This window comes from Ovis canadensis, chromosome 15, assembly GCF_042477335.2.
Source record: "Ovis canadensis isolate MfBH-ARS-UI-01 breed Bighorn chromosome 15, ARS-UI_OviCan_v2, whole genome shotgun sequence".
Classification (NCBI taxonomy): Eukaryota; Metazoa; Chordata; class Mammalia; order Artiodactyla; family Bovidae; genus Ovis; species Ovis canadensis.
The window spans coordinates 51,101,293-51,123,780 of NC_091259.1; the positions used below are offsets into that span (position 1 = coordinate 51,101,293).

The 22,488-nt window shown below is 41.2% G+C and overlaps 1 protein-coding gene across 3 annotated transcripts in view; it reads right to left on the reverse strand.

The window, feature by feature from the left end:
- IPO7 (importin 7) overlaps window positions 1-22,488 on the reverse strand; it is a 67,701-nt gene that overhangs the window by 41,064 nt on the left and 4,149 nt on the right. For 2 of the 3 annotated variants that reach the window (XR_011249340.1, XM_069554422.1), the window contains exons 2-3: window positions 3,869-3,958; window positions 3,047-3,413 (exon numbers count right to left, since the gene is read on the reverse strand). Coding sequence is in view for 2 of the 3 variants with exons in the window: in XM_069554422.1 (XP_069410523.1) it covers window positions 3,047-3,130 (84 nt within the window). In the remaining variant the exon portion in view is untranslated. Of the gene's footprint in view, window positions 1-3,046; window positions 3,414-3,868; window positions 5,203-22,488 lie in introns of those variants that run through there. The other variant, XM_069554423.1, reaches the window with a different exon arrangement.

The following is a 22,488-nucleotide window of genomic DNA, read 5'->3' on the forward strand; positions in this document are numbered from 1 at the left end:
TAATACCCTCCAGCTAGTGGAGAAATCTTCAGTAGTTAAAAAAAATAAAAATAAAAATGGTTCTCTCCAGTCTTTGAGGCAAAGCTTGTTACATGAACATATTTCAAACCGAGACATGGCAGTGGGTTCCAAATTATAACATCGGTTCAAAAAAAAGATCAACATGCATAACATACTACAGAGTTAAGTGAGGAATACTAAATCAGATTTATCTTGAAAATATCTGTCAAAAACAGTGTCCATACAGTGGTCTTTAACAATCTATTAGAACTTTATATATAATATAAAAAACATATAAATACCCTTAAAATTCCTGAAGTGGAGGTCATATAAGAAACCTATAGCCTATACTGTTATCTACTATAACAGGAAGTCAGTAAAGCCTACCGTTAACAACCAAAGAATAACAGTAACAAGACATAAGAATTCCTGACCTCATGAAACTCAAAAATTATACCAGGGAAACAGTAAGTACAATACATATGATAAATCAGTGACACACAGAAAAATAAACCAGTGAAGGGAGACAGGGAGCATGGCAGTCAAGTCACTCCTTAGGGATACGGACACAGCAGAACAGTGACAGAGGGAAGCGAAAGAACAAGTTTGGGAGGCAAATGAATAAAAGGGGTTCCAAGCAAAGGGAACAGTCAAGTGCAATCTCTGAGGCAGGGACACTTTTGGTCTGGTTTTTAAACTATCTACTTTGATAATATTAAAAACTTTTTAGGTTAGTGATTACTTCACTTAGCTGAAGAGATTCATTCAATGGCAATGATCTTTTTCTTCTAACTAAATGAACCAATATGTAGCTTCAGTTGAAAAAGCCATCATCATGATGGAATAATTGGTTTACCCTATTTTATCCAAAGCAAGAAATAAGATGCTACTTCCTCGTTCTTACTACAGTCAAGCTTCTTCAGGACTTATCTTGGATTTATTTCTTCCTAAACCTAGGTTCTGCCACAAGAAAGTCAAAGCAAAAAGAATTCAAACACAAGCAAGATTGGAAATTAGAATATGCTAACTAACAGAAAAGTTACCTTAGGAAAATTACTAAAAAATCTAGGTGTAATAACTGAAAGAAAAGTGCAAAATGTAAGTAGCTAACAATTACAAAAATACAGCCCAAATATCAATTTTTTTTAAAGAAAAGATAAGCAGTGTTCATACTTCAGAAAATTTCAAAACCCTAATAGCAGCTTAACTGTTAAATAATAAATGTTTTGAATATTACTTTATCTTCTAAAAACTAGCCTGTTAAATACTTACCCCAAGTCTCTATTACAAGATGTTAGTTAGTACATACAACTGAACTGAGATGCTTGAGGAATAAATAAATTTCAAATTTGCAGGAAGTATTACTTACTCAATTTTCCTACAAAGGAACCAATTCTTTCAAATAATAACTTCTTAAATTAATAATTACACACAAGTATATTTACTCAAAATAATGTGATTTAGGGCAAAGTCATGGTAGAAATCACTATGACTGAACTTGTAGTGTGTCAAGCACATCATAAACAAAATAATGTTCATCTTAACATGTGTCTATCACAAAATCAAAAAGTGATTCATAACTCTCTCCATAGTTTAGTAATGGTTTAAAGAGTGAATTTCTTTCAACTTACTATTTTATATCCAAAAGGAATCTGTCCTCCTCCCAAGATGACTTTCAGCCTAAGAACTTGGGCATCATTTTTGGCAAGATCTAATGGTCTTCCATATAAAACAGATTTTTAACTTTTTATTTTGAAATAACTTTACACTTGTCTAAATTCTGTGGATGAGCTTTTTAAAAGTTAAGTTCACTGAGGCCGGGGATCTCTAAACAGCATGGTACACTGAAGATGTTCAATTCATATTAGTCAATATAAAGTTTTAGAAGTATTTACCTACCAGCTAAGAGGAGCATAAACTAACTGAAATTCTATTTTAAAGAGGAATTCTCGCTACCTTAAAAATAAAAAGACATAAACCTCACTAAAACTGGACAAATTCATAGGGAGACACAGGAAGTGACAGGGATCCTTTTGAAAGTCTTTAAAATACTCCAAGAGAAGTTGCAGAAACTTAGAAACAAAGAATGAAACGGAAAAGAGTGCAATTAAATACCCACATAATAAGGCTGCTTTCCAAAGAGTGGTCTCATCCAAAAATATGGGGAGAAAAATAAACCAATCCTCAGAGAGTTGATATGGACCTTGGCAGGTTTCAGGCACTGTCTGACATCGTCTCCCTTGACCTCTCAGCAAACCCTCTGGCCTAATTTTATGAATGGGGAAAAACTCAGCATCGAAAGGTTAAGCGCCTTGCCCAAGGTCAGTTCAGAAATTAGTGGTGTAGCTCTACCTAGAATGCTGCGCTTCACCTGACACCTTCCACTAAATAGCCCTGCCTTCCCCTGCGAGGCAATAATAGAGTACAAGAGGAGTGAATCAGACTCCTGCGGGTGTCCTGCACTACCCTCACCCTGCCTAAGAAGTGGGGGCTCGCCTCTGAAAGCTGTCCCTAGCAACTCAGCCGGGGAAGAGAAAGTTGTGTAGGTCACCCATCAGCCCAGGAAAGGGGCAAGCTGACAGGCGCAGCCTCCAGTGGACCAGCTCCGCATTCCCAGGAGCCCCTCCAAATCCGGCGCCAGCAAGACTCCTCCCGGAAACGTCTGAAAACCTCCCGGTGAATTTCGCCCCCTCCTGGGCGCGAGAACAAGCTGGGAATGAGCCAGAGAGCGGCCGGCCACCCGAGCCAGCCATGTGTCCAGCCCGTCACGCCCGCCTCGCCCCAGCCGGCCCCTCATGCCTCCACCGCAGCCAGAGGCCCAACTCAGGATCCGACGCAAACCGTGGCCGGCGCCACCACTACCGCAGCAGCCAACGGGCCCCGGCGTGGCACTCGTCGTCAGGTCCCCGCCCCACCCCTACAGTTGGGCCCCTCAGCGACGCCGTCCGCGCCTCTGGCCAGGCCGGGAGGGCTTGGCCTGCCACAGTCCGCCCGCCCGCTGCCGCCGCGGCCACCGCCACCGCCACCGCCACCCCGGCGTCCTTACTTCATTGAGCTGACGCTCCGCGGCCTCACGCAGGGCTGGGTCCATGGTGCCCCGCAGGGCCTCGATAATGGTGTTGGGGTCCATCGCAGCGGGGACGCGGTCAAACCCGGGGCTCGGGTGCTACTGGGCCAGAAATAGCGCCGCTCACTGCGCACATGGACCCGCCGCGCTCCGCAGCGGCAACCGGCGCGAAAGGAAAGAGAAGCGCCAAGGCCCCGGATAGAACCTCTTCTCCTCGGCGTGGAGGCGGGAGATGCTCCGGCCACTTCCTGTCGGCGCGCCGGTGGAGCACCTTGGGAGATGTAGTCCACTTGTGCGATCCGCAGCCCACGTGGCCCTGAGCTGTCGCTCCTGCAGACAGTACTTGCTATTGAAAAAGAAAAAAATGTTCCAACTTCTAAGAAACAAAATTAAAACAATCAGTTACAAAGATGTCACACAATAATATACCTTTGGTAACCATAAAGTAAGCCTGATGCAATGTGTGTTGCTAGTAGTTGTGTAATTGAAGGAAGTCTTTTGATAAGCAATTTGAGATGTTTCTAAATACCATAAAAATGTTTATAATCTTTGACCCAAGTAATCCCATTTGAAACTTGATCTTAAGGAAGTAACTAACACAAGGGTTAAATGAGCTTTATGTGTTAAATGTGTTTATCACATTATGTACTGATAATTAAATATTAAAATTATGATTTATTTCGAGTATCCAAATTTTGGCACAGACTATACGGATCACCTCTAAATGCAGAATAAAAGCGTAATTTTTATTAAAATCCATCTTCTTTAAACAGTCAGTTTCAGAAAGGTTAGATAACTTACCCAGGATCACTTCACAAGAGGTTCGCTTCGGACTTCAAACCTAGGATGTTTCTGTTTTCAAAGTTTTCATTCTCTCCAATGAATCATTGCCTCTCAGAAATGTGGAACCATAGAGGAATGATTAAGCAAATAACAGGAATCCAGTCAATTAAATTTTTAACAGCCACCAAAAATTACAAGTATCGTATACCTTGTAACAACACTAAAACATTTAAAAATAGATACAGCTTTGTAACAAACAAAAACTGGGAAATAAGACTAGCAAGGGAAAGTAAGTGATTTTCTAACATGGTGAGATTTTGAGTAATTCCCTTTCACACCTCTTATTGTTGTAATAAAGTTATGTAAGTGTATTTACTTTAAATGAATCTTACGTTAAAGCCTTCAAATGCAGTTTGTAAAAAGATCACTTATTATTTTTTCTTTACAGAAAGGAAGCAAGGACACAAAAGGCTTTTCCTGGAATAACAGGTTTTGCAATATTAATCTCTTATGTGCCAGCCATTATGCCTAGAAGTGAAGTATAATTATTCCTGATTTACAAATGAAGACTCCAAGGCTTAGATTGTGAAAGGTCATAAGATTTTCATAATATAACCTTTAGTTAGATCTATTATTGTACAGATACAATCTGTTTAGGATTTTCGTCTCCCTGTTCCATCCTTCAAATGTAAGGGCCTTGAAAATGATGATTATGTTTTAATTCACTTTTGCATCTTCATCTATCACAGAGCTTGAATGTCTACTAAGAGTTCAACAAATACTTGTAGTTGTCAGGGCTGAGCCAGAATTGAAACCTCAATCTTTATGATTTCAAAGCCAATCATCTTTGCACTGCTGCTAAGTCACGTCAGTCGTGTCCGACTCTGTGTGACCCCACAGACGGCAGCCCACCAGGCCCCTCCGTCCCTGGGGTTCTCCAGGCAAGAACACTGGAGTGGGTTGCCATTTCCTTCTCCAATGCATGAAAGTGAAAAGTGAAAGTGAAGCCGCTCAGTCGTGTCCGACTCAGCGACCCCATGGACTGAAGCCTACCAGGCTCCTCCGTCCCTGGGATTTTCCAGGCAAGAGTACTGGAGTGGGGTGCCATTGCCTTCTCCGATCTTTGTGCTACTACATAGCTATTTTATTTTTAATTAATTAATTTATTTTTGCCCGAGCTGGATCTAAATCGCTGTGCAAGGGTTTTCTCTAATTTGGATAAGTGGGGACTGTCTCTAGTTGTTGGCAGACTCTAGAGCTCAGGCTCAGTAGTTGTGATGCACAGAGCTTAGTTGCCCCAAGGCATGTGGAATCTTCCCAGACCAGGGATCAAACCCATGTTCCCCTGCATTGGCAGGCAGATTCTTAACCACTGGAGCATCAGGGAAGTCCCTGCGTAGCTATTTTAGACTCCAGCATTGATTTATATATTCTGTTGTTGCTGTTGTTCAGTCGCTAAGTCCTGTCTGACTCTTTGCAATTCCTTTGCCAGGCTTCAGTGTACCTCACTATCTCCCGGAGTTTGCTCTAACTCCTGTCCATTGGGTCGGTAATGCCATCAAACCATCTCATTCTCTGTTACCCCCTTTTCCTCCTGCCGTCAGGAGGGAAATTTAGTCTGAGGAATTTAGAGAAGTACAAAGCACAGGGGTTCTAGAGCTCAGAGCTATCAATAGTTTTGAAGTAGAATGGGATTCAACAAAAATCAGGAAGAGATAAAGGAACAATCCAGGGGTGATTTGGTCAATTGATCTTATAAACAAGGGTCCTGTTGCTCAAACAGAAAAAACCTGTCTGACTGCAGCTTAGCGAGAGGAAAAAATGGGAGGAGGGGGGCTGTTGAGGGACTGACCATAATAGCTATAAGGAAATGGAAAGAGTTAATCTTCCCTTTTCAGCCCTCCATTGGAGTCTCTTGTGGGTGAACACCAATGACAAGTCCCTTGATCATAAGTACCTAGCACCTAAGGGCATATTAAGGCCCAGACTGAGGTGACTGGATTTTGTCAAGACATCCTGTGGGACTTCCCTGGTCGTCCAGTGGCTAAGAGGGGTTGATCCCTGGTCAGGGTTTGATTCGTGATCAGAGAACTAGATACTACTTATGCAAAGAAGATCGAAAATCCAATGTGCCGCAACTAAGAACTGATGCAGTCAAATAAATGAATATTTGTTTTAAAAGACATCATTATATTTGTCACTAAGTGGGATTTATTTTCACACCTTGGGAAGATTTTTACTCTAAACAATTTAAAGTGTAGAGGGGTTAAAAAAAAAAGGCACGGAAGCTAAGAAAAAAGCTATTGATTATGTTGTGAGGCACATACAAACTGTGCTGCCTTCGGTAAAATGTTTTTTACCTCATTGGCCCTAAATTTTTGGTTTCATCATTTATAAAATGGAGAAAAGAATTCTATCCCAGACTCTCAAAGTTATTCTGAGAATGAAATGAGGTTGGAAAGTGCTTTGTAATTCGAATGCTCATTACAAACATAAATTGTTATTGGTATTAAGGAAAGGACTGAGGAGAGGGCAAGGAAGGAAACTGAAAGAAAGTGAAGAAAGGGCCATTTGGTACATATGTGTCTTTATAAAGCTTAGTATATGCAAAGAAAGGTAAAAGACAATCTTGTAAATTTTATTTTCATTTTAAGTTTTCTTTTTGGCTGTGCTGGGTCTTCGTTGTGGTGTGCAGGCTCTGGAATGCACAAGGCTCAGTAGTTGCGGCTTTCGGACTGAGTCACCTTTCAGCATGTGGGATCTTAGTTCCCTACCAGGGATAAGACCCGTGTCTCTGGCATTGGTAGGCAGATTCTAAACTGCTGGACCACTAGGGAGGTCCCTTGTCAATTTTATTACTGCATTTCTTTTAAGTACATTTGAAACCAAGCAGGGCCCTGTGAGGCTTCCAGGCTTACAGACCTTTCTGCCCTCCACTTCTTGTAGGCAAGACCTCAGCTATTATGACCTTGAGTTCCAAAGGGCAGATTAGAACAATCGCTAATCAAGGAAGGAACAGCCAAAAATTGTCTGAGGCAAGATGAAAGGGACCAGATAAGTTCATCAAGATTAGGAGACCCTACCCCTGAAGACCCTGCACACACCCTAATCTTGTCAGAGACCCCATCTTTGATTTTCTGTTATAAAAACCCTCATTGAGTTCTTTGGGGTTGAGATACATAGCTTTTTGAGGCAGAAGCCTGATGTGTCTCCCTTTGCTTGGCAATGGAATAAAGCTATCCTTTTCTATTTCATCCAAAACCCTGTCTCCAAGATTTGATTCAGCCCTGGTATTTGTACAGAGAGGCCAAGCTTTTAGAAACACACTAACCTACACAAAATCGAAGTTTAAGTCCTAAACCATATAACAATTTTCTGACGCTCAGCTTCATCAAGGTATAATTTACACAAAATCAATGAATTTTCACCAAATCATACACCATGTAACACCACCATAATCAACATATAGATTCTGTCCATTAGCCCTTCCTAGTCAACCTTGACATGCTCAGCCCCATGACACATAAACCCTCTAATGTGCTTTCTATTACTATCAGTTAGATTTGTCATTCCTAGTTTCATAAAATGGAGAAAGGAATGGCAATCCACTCCAGTGTTCTTGCCTGGAGAATCCAGGGAAGGTGGACCCTGGTGGGCTGCCGTCTGTGGGGTCGCACAGAGTCGGACATGACTGAAGCGACTTAGCAGCAGTTTCATAAAAATGGAAGCATTCAGTAAGCACTTTTTATGTCTGGCTTTTTTTCCCCACTCACTGCAGTGTTTCTGAGATTATTTCTATGATGTTGAGTATATAGGTCTTCCTTCCTCATTGCTAAACGGCTATCCATTGACTAGATATACAACAATCATCCTTTCATCTGTTAACGGCTCTTTGGGTCATTTCCAGTTTTTCACTATCATAATAAAGATAATATGTACATTTGTGTATGAACCTTTGTGTGAATATATGTTTTCATTTCTTTGTAAATAGCTAAGAATGGAAAGACTGGTTTGCATGGAAAGTATATATGTAGCTTTACAAGAAACTGCCTAGTCATTTCTGAAATTGGTTGTATAATTTTACATTCCCACCAGCAATTATGGACATCTTCATCAACAGTTTGAATTATCAGTCTTTTAAGTGTATCTTCTATAGTAGATGTGTAATAATGTACATGATGCTTTTCTCTGATGGCTTACTAATGTTGAGCATCTTTTCATGTGCCATAATATCTATTTGTAGTATCTGTATATCTATAAAAGTATCTGTTTTGCCTGTCTTATTTATTTATTTATTTATTTTGTCATACCATGTGGCTTTTGGGATCTTAGTTCCTCTACCAGGAATTGAACCTGGGCCATGGTCCTATCCACTGGGCTGCCAGGGAATACCCTGTTTTGCTTGTTTTTAAAACTGGGTTGTTGCCTTACTGCTATTGGGTTGTAAGATACTCTGGGTACAATTCTTATGTCAGATTTCTGTTTTGTGACTCTTTCAGTTTGCATCTTTTCATTTTCTTTTTTTTTTTTTTCATTTTCTTAATAGGTCTTTCAAAACGTAGTTTTTTATTTTGATAGAGTCCAATGCATCTGTTTCTTTTATAATTGTGCTTTTTGTGTTCCATATAAGAAATCTTACTTCAAGAATGTAAAGATTTTCTCATATTTTCTAATAGAATTTTTATAGTTTTAGCATTCATGTTTTCATTTATGATTCAGGTTGAATTAATTTTTTGTGTGTATGGTGTGAGGGGGCATATGGATAGCCAGTTCAGTCAGTCAGTCAGTTCAGTCGCTCAGTCGCGTCCGACTCTATGCAACCCCATGAACCGCAGCACGCCAGGCCTCCCTGTTCGTCACCATCTCCCGGAGCTCACTCAGACTCACGTCCATCGAGTCCGTGATGCCATCCAGCCATCTCATCCTCGGTCATTCCCTTCTCCTCCTGCTATAGCACAATTTGTTAAAAAGCTTACTCTTTGATCACTGACTCACTTGGCCACTTTGTTGAAAATCAGCTCACCAAATATATGTGTGTATATTTATGTCTGAGGGCTTCCCTGATAGCTCAGTTGGTAAAGCATATGCCTGCAATGAAGGAGACCCTGGTTTGATTCCTGGGTTGAGAAGATCCACTGGAGAAGAGATAGGCTACCCATTCCAGTATTCTTGAGCTTCGCTTGTAGCTCAGCTGATAAAGAATCCTCCTGCAATGCGGGAGACCTGTATTTGATCCCTGGATTGGGAAGATCCCCTGGAGAAGGGAAAAGCTACCCACTCCAGTATTCTGACCTAGAGAATTCCATAGACTATACAGTCCATGGGGTTGCAAAGAATTGGACACAACTGAGCACCTTTAACAGAAGCAGAAGATATTAACAAGAGGTGGCAAGAATACACAAAAGAACTGTACAAAAAAGATCTTCTCAACCAAGATAATCACGATGGTGTGATCACTCACCTAGAGCCAGACATCCTGGAATGTGAAGTCAAGTGGGCCTTAGAAAGCATCACTACGAACAAAGCTAGTGGAGGTAATGGAATTCCAGTTGAGCTATTTCAAATCCTGGAAGATGATGCTGTGAAAGTGCTGCACTCAATATGACAGCAAATCTGGAAAACTCAGCAGTGGCCACAGGACTGGAAAAGTTATCATTCCAATCCCAAAGAAAGGCAATGCCAAAGAATGCTCAAACTACTGCACAATTACACTCATCTCACACGCTAGTAAAGTAATGTTCAAAATTCTCCAAGGCACGCTTCAGCAATACGTGAACCATGAACTTCCAGATGTTCAATTTGGTTTTAGCAAAGACAGAGGGACCAGAGATCAAATTGCCAATATCCGCTGGATCATGGAAAAAGCAAGAGAGTTCCAGAAAAACATATATTTCTCCTTTATTGACTATGCCAAAGCCTTTGACTGTGTGGATCACAATAAACTGTGAAAAATTCTTCACGAGATGGGAATACCAGACCACCTGAACCTGCCTCTTGAGAAACCTGTATGCAGGTCAGGAAGCAACAGTTAGAACTGGACATGGAGCAACAGACTTGTTCCAAATAGGAAAAGGAGTACATCAAGGCTGTATATTGTCACCCTGCTTATTTAACTTATATCAGAGTACATCATGAGAAACGCTGGGATGGAAGAAACACAAGCTGGAATCAAGATTGCCGGGCGAAATATCAATAACCTCAGCATGCAGATGATACCAACCTTATGGCAGTAGTGAAGAACTAAAGAGCCTCTTGATGAAAGTGAAAGAGGAGAGTGAAAAAGTTGGTTTAAAGCTCAACATTCAGAAAATGAAGATCATGGTATCTGGTCCCATCACTTCATGGGAAATAGATGGGGAAACTGACAGATTTTATTTTGGGGGGGCTCCAAAATCACTGCAGATGGTGACTGCAACCATGAAATTAAAAGATGCTTACTCCTTGGAAGGAAAGTTATGACCAACCTAGATAGCATATTCAAAAGCAGAGACATTATTTTGCCAACAAAGGTCCGTCTAGTCAAGGCTATGGTTTTTCCAGTGGTCATGTATGGATGTGAGAGTTGGACTGTGAAGAAAGCTGAGCGCCAAATAATTGATGGTTTTGAACTGTGGTGTTGGAGAAGACTCTTGAGAGTCCCTTGGACTGCAAGGAGATCCAACCAGTCCATTTTAAAGGAGATCAGTCCTGGGTGTTCTTTGGAAGGAGTGATGCTAAAGCTGAAACTCCAATACTCTGGCCACCTCATGAGAAGAGTTGACTCATTGGAAAAGACTCTGATGCTGGGAGGGATTGGGGGCAGGAGGAGAAGGGGACGACAGAGAATGAGATGGCTGGATGGCATCACCGACGCTATGGACAATGGGTTTGGGTGAACTTCGGGAGTTGGTGATGGACAGGGAGGCCTGGTGTGCTGCAATTCATGGGTTCGCAAAGAGTCGGACACGACTGAGAGACTGAACTGAACTGAACTGAGTACCTTTCACTTTCACTTTATGTCTGAACTGTCTATTTTGTTCCACTGATCTGTTTTTCTGTTCCTATGCCAAGATCACATGTGTGTGTGCTAAGTCATTTCAGCCATGTCAAACTCTTCAACCCCCTGGGCTGTAGCCAGCAAGGCTCCTCTGTCCGTGGGATTCTCCAGGCAAGAATACTGGAGTGGGTTGCCATGCCCTCCTCCAGGGAATGCCAATATCACAGTGTCTTGATACCATAGGTTACTGTGTGCATGCTCAATCCCTTCAGTCATGTAAGACTCTTTGCCACCCCATGGACTGTAGGTTACTAGTAAGTCTTAAAGTCAGGTAGTATAAATCCTCCAACTTTTTTTTTATTCCTTTTCAAAATGTTTAGATTATTCTAGGTTATTTGCATTTCCAGATACATTTCCCCCCACCCCTTACTCTTTAGCCCTGCTGCTTCTGCTGCTGCTAAATCGCTTTAGTCGTGTCTGACTCTGTGCGACCCCATAGACGGCAGCCTACCAGGCTCCCTTGTCCCTGGGATTCTCCAGGCAAGAACACTGGAGTGGGTTGCCATTTCCTTCTCCAATGCATGAAAGGGAAAAGTGAAAGTGAAGTCGCTCAGTCGTGTCCAACTCTTAGCGACCCCATGGCCTGCAGCCTACCAAGGCTCCTCCATCCGTGGGATTTTCCAGGCAAGAGTACTGGAGTGGGTGGCCATAGCCCTAGGAAGTATAAATCCGCTCAACTTTTTTTACTCTTTTTCAGATTCTCTCTGTGAGGTTTTTTTTTTTGGTCATGCTGGCTCTTCAATGCTGCTTGTAGGCTTTCTATAGTTGCCACAAACAGGGGCTGCTCTTCGTTGCTGTGCACAGGCTTCTCATTGTTCTGGCTTCTCTTGTTGCAGAGCATGGGCTCTAGGAGCACAGGCTTCAGCAGTTTCAGCCCTAGGGCTCTAGAGCTTGGGTTCAGTAGTTGGGCGCATGGACTTAGTTGCTCCAAAGCAGTGGAATCTTCTCAGACCAGAAATCAAACTCATGTCCCCTGCATTGGCAGGTGGATTCTTATCCACCATACCACCAAGGAAGCCCATTTTGTGAGATTTTAAAAGTTCCCATTTGTTCCTAATTTTCTTAAAGCTTTTAACATGAACATGGTGTTGAATTCTGTCAAATCTTTTTCTTGAACTCTTAATATCACCATATGGATTTTATTCTTTATTCTGTTAAAGTGGTGAATTACACTAATTGATTTTCACGTATTGCTTTCCATGAATAAACTACACTTGGTCATAGTGTATTGCCATTTTTGTATATTGCTGTACTCAATTAGCTAAATTTTTTTGAAGATATGTACGTCTATCTTAATGAGGGCTTTTGTTCAGTAGTCCTCCGTTCCTAAATGGTTTTACCTGGTTTTGGTATTAGGATAATGCTAGCCTCATAAAATATTTCCTTCCTCTTTTGTTTTCTGAAAGAATTTATGTAGGACTGGTATTATTTCTTCCTTAAATAGTTGGTAGAATTCAACAGTGAAACCATCAGACGCTTGGAGTTTTCTTTTTGGAAACATTTTCAATTATGAATTTAAGTTTTAATGGATATAGGACTATTCAGATTTTCTACTTTTCTTAAGTCAGTTTTGACAATATGTGTCTATCAAGGAATTTGTCTCTCTCATATAAGTTGTCTAATTTATTAGAATAAATGGTTTATAATATTCACATTTGATATCAGCAGCATATGTAGTGACATCCCTTCTTTCACTCCTGTTACTAGGAATTTGTATCACATTTTGCTACTTCTTGCCAAGTTTGGTAAATATTATTTTTTAATCTAGTTACTTTTGGCTGTACTGGGTCTTCATTGCTGTGCAGGATTTTTCTCTAGCTGTGGCGAGTGGGGCTGCTATCTAACTGTGGTGCGCGGGCTTCTCATCACAGTGGCTTTTCTTGTAGAGTACAGGCTGTAGGGTGCACGGGCTTTAGCAGCTGCGGTATGTAGGCTCGGTAGTTGTGTCTCTAGAGCACAGGCTCAGTAGCTGTGGTGCATGGGCTTAGTCGCTCCACAGCATGTGGGATCTTCCCAGATCAGGGATTGAACCTGTGTCTCCTGCATTGGCAGGAGCCACCAGGAAAGCCCCAGATCTAGTAATTTCTTTATTGGATAATATAGTAAAATTTATGTTGCTGACTAAGTGAATTTTTTAGTCTTTCTTTAATGAATGCTTTGTCCTGGTCTGCAGTAAATTATTTGGGGTTCAATTTGACACCTGCAAGCCTTGTTTACAAGGTTTCTAAGGGTAAGTCTAAGTCATCATTTATTATAGGGCTATTTTACAGTAAAACTAAGGTGTGGCTTTTGGGGTTCTATTAATGTCCCAAGTGATCAACAAGGTCTTTGGAGTCTGGCTGATAGGAGTAGACTGCAGCAGCATCTCAGGCTTCTCTGTCCCTCACCATCTCCTAAAGTTTGCCCAAGTTCATGTCCATTGCGTTGGTGATGCCATCCAGTCATCTTACTCTCTGATGTCCTCATCTCTCAGTCTTTCCCAGCATCAGGGACTTTTCCAATGAGTCGACTGTTCACATCAGATGACCAAAATACTGGAGCTTCAGCTTCAGCATCAGTCCTTCCAACAAGTATTCAGGGTTGATTTCCCTTAAGATTGACTGGTTTGATCTCCTTGCTGTCCCAGGGACTCTCAGGAGTCTTCTCCAGCACCATATTTCAAAGGCATCAAATTATGTAATATTCAACAAAGATTCAAGGGGACTTCATGTGTATTTCTCGAGTTCTGTTTCTGCAAAGTCCTCTCCTTTCAGAAACCCTACTCTGCTATCACAATCACCTTGACCTCTCTAAAGTTCAAATTCTGTCTCTATGACTCAGTAAGACCATAATACTTCTTATGGTAAGCCCCTTTCTGCCCTATGGTTCAAACTGTGCCTCCAGACAGAAAACTGGGGAAACTATAGGGCCTGCCTCATTTATTTTCTTCCTTTCAAGGATCGCACTTCTTCTCCTTGTTTGAAATCTGAAAGCAGCTATTTCATATATTTTGTCCAGTTTCTAGTTATTTACAGCAGGAGGTGTTCACTGTTACTCCAATGAGATCGAAAACAGAAGACTGTCATTTTTAGCTACTGTGGATAGGTACAGGTACTCTCTTTATAACATAAAGTAGTCAGGATAACCATTAGAACAGAAAGAGAAATTGCATATGAAGATTATTATTTTAATTCACAATGGATAAGTTTCCTTTTATCTGTTCACTCATAATGGGGTGAAATTTGCTACATACTTTCCACAGTCCTTTTATATGCAGATCTAGCCCAACAAGCAGATTGAAAGGGAGAAAGCAGTCAGAATATATGTGAGGTAGTGTTGGTCCCAATAACCAGAAAACCTGAGGTCAGAATACCTCATTTCCTGGGAAGGAGGTCCGTGATTGGTAATTTGGTGGACTTCATTTTCTAGGAAGGCAGTCTCATTAAGAGCTGATCCAGAAACACATAGCTTTCAGCTGGCAAAAATTATTCTAGTTAGCCATAGAGCTTCAGTACCATTATAGTTTAGTAGAAGGTACATTAGCATAAGAGACAAACTTGGGTTAAATCTTGACCCTACAACTTCCTAGTTTTCACATGACTGAGGAGCCAAGGGGATTTTTTGCTATAAAACAGGAACAACAGCAATTTTATCATTAGATTGTTATAAGGTCACATATATCAAACAGCTAGTATGAGCCCTGCACACAGAGTAAACAATGTAAGGTAATTTAACCAAGAGTTATTTGAACAGATGGGGCTTCCCACGTGGCCCTAGTGGTAAAGAATTTGCCTGCCAATGCAGGAGACTCAAGAATGGCCATTCAATCCCTGGGTCAGGAAGATCCCCTGGCGTAGAAAATGACAACCCACTCCAGCATTCTTCCCTGGGAAATTCCATGGACAGAGGAGCCTGGTGGGTTACAGGTCCATGGGGTCGAAAAGAGTTGGACACTATTGAGTGACTTAGTGTGCACACACACACACACACACTTTGAACAGACTCCTCACTAAAGAAGATATACAGAGGGCAGATAAGTATATGAAAATATGTTCAACATCATATGTCATTGTGCTTAGTCGCTCAGTCGTGTCCAACTCTTTGAGACACCACAGACTGTAGCCAGCCAGGCTCCTCTGTCCATGGGGATTCCAGACAAGAATACTGGAGTGGGTTGCCATGCCCTCCTCCAGGGGATCTTCCCAACCCAGGGATCAAACCCAGGTGTCCTGCATCGCAGACAGATTCTTTACTGACTGAGGCACCAGGGAAGCCCTCATATGTCATTAGGGAATTGCAAGTTAAAACAACAAAATGCTACTGTATAGCTATTGTTGTACATGACTAAGATCCAAAACTCTGACAACACCAAATTCTGACAAGAATGTGAAGCCACAGAAACTCACATTCACTGTGTGGAAATGCAAAATAGTATAGTCACTTTGAAAGACAGTTTGGCAGTTTCTTAACAAAACTAAAATACACTTACTATATGATCCAGCAATCATACTCTTTGGTATTTACACAAATGAGGTGAAAACTTATGTACAAATGAAAATCAGTACATGAATGTTTATTGTAGTTTTATTCAGAATTGCCAAAACTTGGAAGCAACCAAGATGTTTTTCAATAGGTGAATGGATAAACAAACCAGAGTAAATCCGTACAATGGGATATTGCTCAGCAAATGAAAAGAAACAAAAAAAGCAGTGGCTGCACTTTGCTGGAGCAGCCGTGAAGAGAGACCCCACGTCCAAGGTAAGACAAAGTAAGTAAAATGGTAGGCACTGAGAGAGGGGATACCCAATCTGATCACATGGACCACAGTCTTGTCTAATTCAATGAAACTAAGCCATGCTGTCTGGGGCCACCTAAGAAGGCTGAGTCGTGGTGGAGATTACGACAGAATGTGGTCCACTGGAGAAGGGAATGGCAAACCACTTCAGTATTCTTGCCTTGAGAACCCCATGAACAGTAGGAAAAGGCAAAAGGATCGGACACTGAAAGATGAACTCCCCAGGTCGGTAGGTGCCCAATATGCTACTGGAGATCAGTGGAGAAATAACTCCAGAAAGAATGAAGGGATGAAGCCAAAGCGAAAACAATACCCAGTTGTGAATGGGACTGGTGATGGAAGCAGTGTTCGATGTTGTAAAGAGCAATACTGCATAAGAACCTGGAATGTTAGGTCCATGAATCAAGGCAAATTGGAAGTGGTCAAACAGGAGATGACAAGAGTGAACGTCGACATTCTAGGAATCAATGAACTAAGATGGACTGGAATGGGTGAATTTAACTCAGATGACCGTTATAGCTACTACTGTGGGCAGGAATCTCTTAGAAGAAATGGAGTAGCCATCATAGTCAACAAGAGTCTGAAACGCATTACTTGGATGCAATCTCAAAAACAACAGAATGATCTCTGTTTGTTTCCAAGGCAAACCATTCAATATCATGGTAATCCAAGTCTATGCCCCGACCAGTAATGCTGAAGAAGCTGAAGTTGAGCAGTTCTATGAAGACCTACAAGACCTTCTAGAACTAACACCCCAAAAAGATGTCCTTTTCATTATAGGGGACTGGAATGCAAAAGTAGGAAGTCAAGAAACACCTGGAGTAACAGGCAAATTTGGCCTTGGAGTACGGAATGAAGCAGGACAAAGGCTAAAAGAGTTTTGCCAAGAGAACGCACTGGTCATAGCAAACACCCTTTTCCAACAACACAAGAGAAGACTCTACACATGGACATCACCAGATGGTCGACACTGAAATCAGATTGATTATAATCTTTGCAGCCAAAGATGGAGAAGCTCTATACAGTCAGCAAAAAGAAGACTGGGAGCTGACTGTGGCTTGGATCATGAACTCCTTATTGCCAAATTTAGACTGAAATTGAAGAAAGTGGAGAAAACCATTCAGGTATGACCTAAATCAAATCCCTTATGACTATACAGCGGAAGTGAGAAATAGATTTAAGGGACTAGATCTGATAGACAGAGTGCCTGACGAACTATGGACGGAGGTTTGTGACATTGTACAGGAGACAGGAATCAAGACCATCCCCATGGAAAAGAAATGCAAAAAAGCAAAATGGCTGTCTGAGGAGGCCTTACGAACAGCTGTGAAAAGAAGAGGAGTGAATAGCAAAGGAGAAAAGGAAAGATGTAAGCACCTGAATGCAGAGTTCCAAAGAATAGCAAGAAGGGATAAGAAAGCTTTCCTCAGCGATCAATGCAAAGAAATAGAGGAAAACAACAGAATGGGAAAGACTAGAGACCTCTTCAAGAAAATTAGATACCAAAGGAACATTTCATGCAAAGATGGGCACAATGAGGACAGAAATGGTAGGGACCTAACAGAAGCAGAAGATATTAAGAAGAGGTGGCAAGAATACACAGAAGAACTGTACAAAAAGGATTTTCACGACCAAGATAATCACGATGGTGTGATCTCTCACCTAGAGCCAGACATCCTGGAATGTGAAGTCAAGTGGGCCCTAAGAAGCATCACTATGAACAAAGCTAGTAGAGGTGATGGAATTCCAGTTGAGCTATTTCAAATCCTGGAAGATGATGCTGTGAAAGTGCTGCACTCAATATGCCAGCACGTTTGGAAACCTCAGCAGTGGCCACAGGACTGGAAAAGGTCAGTTTTCATTCCAATCCTGAAGAAAGGCAATGGCAAAGAATGCTCAAACTACCACACAACTGCACTCATCTCACACGCTAATAAAGTAATGCTCAGAATTCTCCATACCAGGCTTCAGCAATACATGAACCGTGAACTTCCAAATGTTCAAGCTGGTTTTAGAAAAGGCAGAGGAACCAGAGATCAAATTGCCAACATCCGCTGGATCATCAAAAAAGGAAGAGAGTTCCGGAAAAACATCTATTTCTGCTTTATTGACAATGCCAAAGCCTTTGACTGTGTGGATCACAATAAATTGTGGAAAATTTTGAAAGAGATGGGAATACCAGACCACCCGACCTGACTCTTGAGAAACCTGTATATAGGTCAGGAAGCAACAGTTAGACCTGGACATGGAACAACAGACTGGTTCCAAATAGGAAAAGGAGTACATCAAGGCTGTGTATTGTCACCCTGCTTATTTAACTTCTATGCAGAGTACATCATGAGAAACGCTGGGCTGGAGGAAGCACAAGCTGGGATCAAGATTGCTGGGAGAAATATCAATAACCTCAGATATGCAGATGACACCACCTTTATGACAAAAAGTAAAGAACTAAAGAGCCTCTTGATGAAAGTGAAAGAGGAGAGTGAAAAAGTTGGTTTAAGCTCAACATTCAGAAAATGAAGATTATGGCTTCTGGACCCATCACTTCATGGGAAACAGATGGGGAAACAGTGGAAACAGTGGCTGACTTTATTTTTTTTGAGCTCCAAAATCACTGCAGATGGTGACTGCAGCCATGAAATTAAAAGACAGTCTTTGGAAGGAAAGTTATGACCAACCTAGATAGCATATTCAAAAGCAGAGACATTACTTTGCCAACTAAGGTCCATCTAGTCAAGGCTATGGTTTTTCCAGTAGTCATGTTTGGATGTGAGAGTTGAACTATAAAGAAAGCTGAGTGCCAAAGAATTGATGCTTTTGAACTGCGGTGTTGGAGAAGACTCTTGAGAGTCCCTTGGACTGCAAGGAGATCCAACCAGTCCATTCTAAAGGAGATCAGTCCTGGGTGTTCACTGGAAGGACTGATATTGAAGCTGAAACTCCAGTACTTTGGCCACCTGATGTGAAGAGCTGACTCATTTGAAAAGACACTGATGCTGGGAGGGATTGAGGGCAGGAGGAGAAGAGGATGACAGAGGATGAGATGGTTGGATGGCATCACTGACTCGATGGACATGGGTTTGGGTGAACTCCAGGAGTTGGTGATGGACAGGGAGGCCTGGAGTGCTGCAATTCATGGGGTCACAAAGAGTCGGACACGACTGAGCAACTGAACTGAACTGAAAAGAAACAAGCTATCAAACCACAAAAATATAGTGGAAACATAAGTGTATATCAGGAAATGAACAAAGCCAATATGAAAAGACTACATACTATATGATTCTAACCATATGACATTCTGGAAAAGGCAAAACTATGAAAAAAGTGAGTAGATTAGTGGTTGCCAGAGGCTCAGGGAGAAAGAGATGAATAGGTAGAGCACAGGGGATTTTTTGCCAATGAAACTATTCTATTTGATACAGTAATATTGCATAGATGCCACTATGAGTGAGTGAAGTCGCTCAGTCGTGTCCGACTCTTTGAGACCCCATGGACTATAGCCCACCAGGGTCCTCCATCCATGGGATTTTCTAGGCAAGAGTACTGGAGTGGGTTGCCATTTCCTTCTCCAGGGGATCCTCCCGACCCAGGGATTGAACCCTCGTCTCCCACATCACAGGCAGACGCTTTACAGTCTAAGCCACCAGGGAACCTCATATGTCACCATACATTTGTCAAAACCCATAGAATATACAAGACGAAGAGTGAACCTTAATGTAAACTGTGGATGTCAGTAAATATTATAATACAGCAATATCAGTGGATACATGTATATGCATGGCTGAGTCCCCTCGCTGTTCACCTGAAACTAACACAGCACTGTGCGCTTCGTCACTCAATCATGTCCGACTCTTTGCAACCTCATGGACTGCAGCCCACCAGGCTCCTCTGTTCATGGTGATTTTCTGGGCAAGAATAGAGTGGGTTGCCATGCCCTCCTCCAGGGGATCTTCCCAACCCAGGGATCAAACCCAGGTGTCCTGCATTGAGGACAGATTCTTTACCGACTGTCACCAGTGAAGGCCAGAAATACTGAAGTGAAGAGCCTATCCCTTCTCCAGGGGATCTTCCCGTCTCAGGAATTGTGTCTGGATCTCCTGCATTGCAGGAGGAATTTTTACCAACTGAGCTACCAGGGAAGCCCAGCATTATTAATCGTCTACACACCATTTCAGAGGAGCTTCCCTGATGGCTCAGTGGGTAAAGAATCTGCCTGCAGTGCAGGTGATATAGGAGATGTGGGTTCGATGCCTGGGCTAGGAAGATTCCCTGGAGAAGGAAATAGCAACCCACTCCAGTATTCTTGCCTGAAAAATTCTATATACCAAGGAGCCTGGTGGGCTACAGTCCAAAGGGTTGCAGAGTCAGACACAACTGAGTGACTAAACACTCACTGTGCTCCGGCTCAGTCACTTCCTTCAGGGGATCTTCCTGACCCAGGAATCGAACCCATATCTCCTGTGTCTCCTGCACTGCAGGTAGGTTCTTTACCCACTGAGCCACCTGGGAAGCCCAAACACACACACTGTACCCCAATACAAAATAAAAAAGTTTTAAATAATATTAAGTAGTAAAAAATGATAATAATATATCAATATCAGCTCATCAGCTATAGCAAATGTACCCACTAATGCAAGATGTTAAGGACAGGGGAAGCTGAGTGGGGAGAGGTGAAGGGATAAGTGGGAATTCTCTGTACTTGCTGCTCACTTTTTCTATTATTCTACAACTGCCCTAAAAACTAAAGTCAATTCAAAAATCAATAGTGGCAGAATGATGAAATTATATAAGTAGAGAACAAATTTGTGGTTATCAAGGGTTAGAGATGGTGGTGGAGAAGAAAGAAAAGAAGTTATGTGACTTTAAAAGGGAAAACACTAAGGAAGATGTGATTATGGAATAGCTCCATATCTTTTTTTCTCTTTTTCTGGCTACACTGCATGTAGGATCTTAGTTCCCTGACCAGGAATTGAACACATGCCCCCTGCAGTGGAAGTCCAAAATCTTAACCACTGGACTGCCAGGGAAGTCCCCAGAATAGCTCTGAATCTTGATTGCAGCGGCTGCTACATGAATCAACACATTTGATAATATGGCATAGAACTATACACACACATTGTACCAATGTCAACTTCTTGGTTTTAATATTGTGCTAATGTCCAAGATGCAATGGGGAAATGGGGTAAAGAATACACAGGACTCCTCTGTACTATTTTTGCAACTTCCTGTGAATCTATAATTGCATAATAATAAAAAGTTTAGGGGGAGTTCCCTAGTGGTCCAGTGGTTAGGATTCTGTGCTTTCCCTGCTGTGGGCCTATGTTCAATCCCAAGTCAGGGAACTAAGATCCCACAAACTGCATGACTCAGACAAAAAAGAAAAAACTTTTTTTTTTTTTTAAATAATAAACATTGTAACCAAGAGGAGTCTGAGAAGACATAAATGTTAAATACCATGTAGCATTCTGGATAGGATGCTAAAAAAGAAAAAGGACATTAAGAAAAACAGAACATCTGAATAAACTAAGGACTTCAGTTAATAATAATGTATCAGTAGTGGTTCATTAATGCTAATGTTAATAATAGGGGAAACTAGATGTGCAGTATGGGTGAGCTCTGTTCTATCTTTGTAAACTCTGTAAACCTAAAGCTATTCTAAAATAAAAAGTTCAAATTCTACCAAAAGTTTAGAGAAGTGCTAACACCTATCCTGCTTAAACTCTTCCAAAAATTGCAGAGGGAGGATCACTCGCAGACTCATTCTATGACAACAACTCAAAACCTATGGGATTCAGCAAAAGCAGTGTTAAGAGGGAAGTTTATAGCTATACAAGACTACCTCAAGAAACAAGAAAGAGGTCAAATAAAAAACCTAACCTTACATGTAAGTCAACTAGAAAAAGAACCAAAGAAAAAAAAACCCAAAGTTAATAGAAGGAAAGAAATCATAAAGATTAGCGCAGAAATAAATGAAAAAGAAATGAAAGAAACAATAGCAAAGATCAATAAAACCAAAAGCTGGTTCCTTGAGAAGATAAACAAAATTAATAAACCATTAGCCAGATACATTAAGAAAAAAAGGGAGATGACTCAAATCAATAAAATCAGAAATGAAAAAGGAGAAGTTACGACAGACAATGCAGAAATACAGAAGATCATATGAGACTACTGCAAGCGACTATATGCCAATAAAATGGACAGCATGAAAGAAGTGGACAGATTCTTAGCAAAATACAATCTTCCAGGACTGAACCAGGAAGAAACACAAACTATGAACAGACCAATCACAAACACTGAAATCAAAACTGTGATTAAAAAAAACAAAAAAAAACCCTTCCAGAAACAAAAGCCCAGGGCCAGATGGCTTCATAGTCAAATTCTAGTGAAAGTTTAGAGAAGAGTTAGCTCCCCTCCTGCTCTAAATCTTCTAAAATAAAAGGTTTATTAAAAAGTAATGAATAGTAGCAAGTTAATAAGATACATAAGACAAAGACATAAGGATTTATATCCAGAATATATAGATAATTCCTGCAAACTGGGAAAAACAAACAAACAAACAAACAACTCAAAAAGCCTACAAAAGACTTACACAGATGTCTCACTAAAGAGAAAAAAAAATATGAAAAATAAACATACGAAAAGGTGTTCAACATGATTAAGTCATCAAAGAAATGCAAATTAAACCACCATAAGGTAGAATTACCTTGGAAGAAAAGCTATGACAAACCTAGACAGCATATTTAAAAGCAGAGATGTTACTTTACTGGCAAAAGTCCATGTAGTCAAATCTATGGTTTTTCCAGTAGTCAAGTATGAATGTGAGTTGGA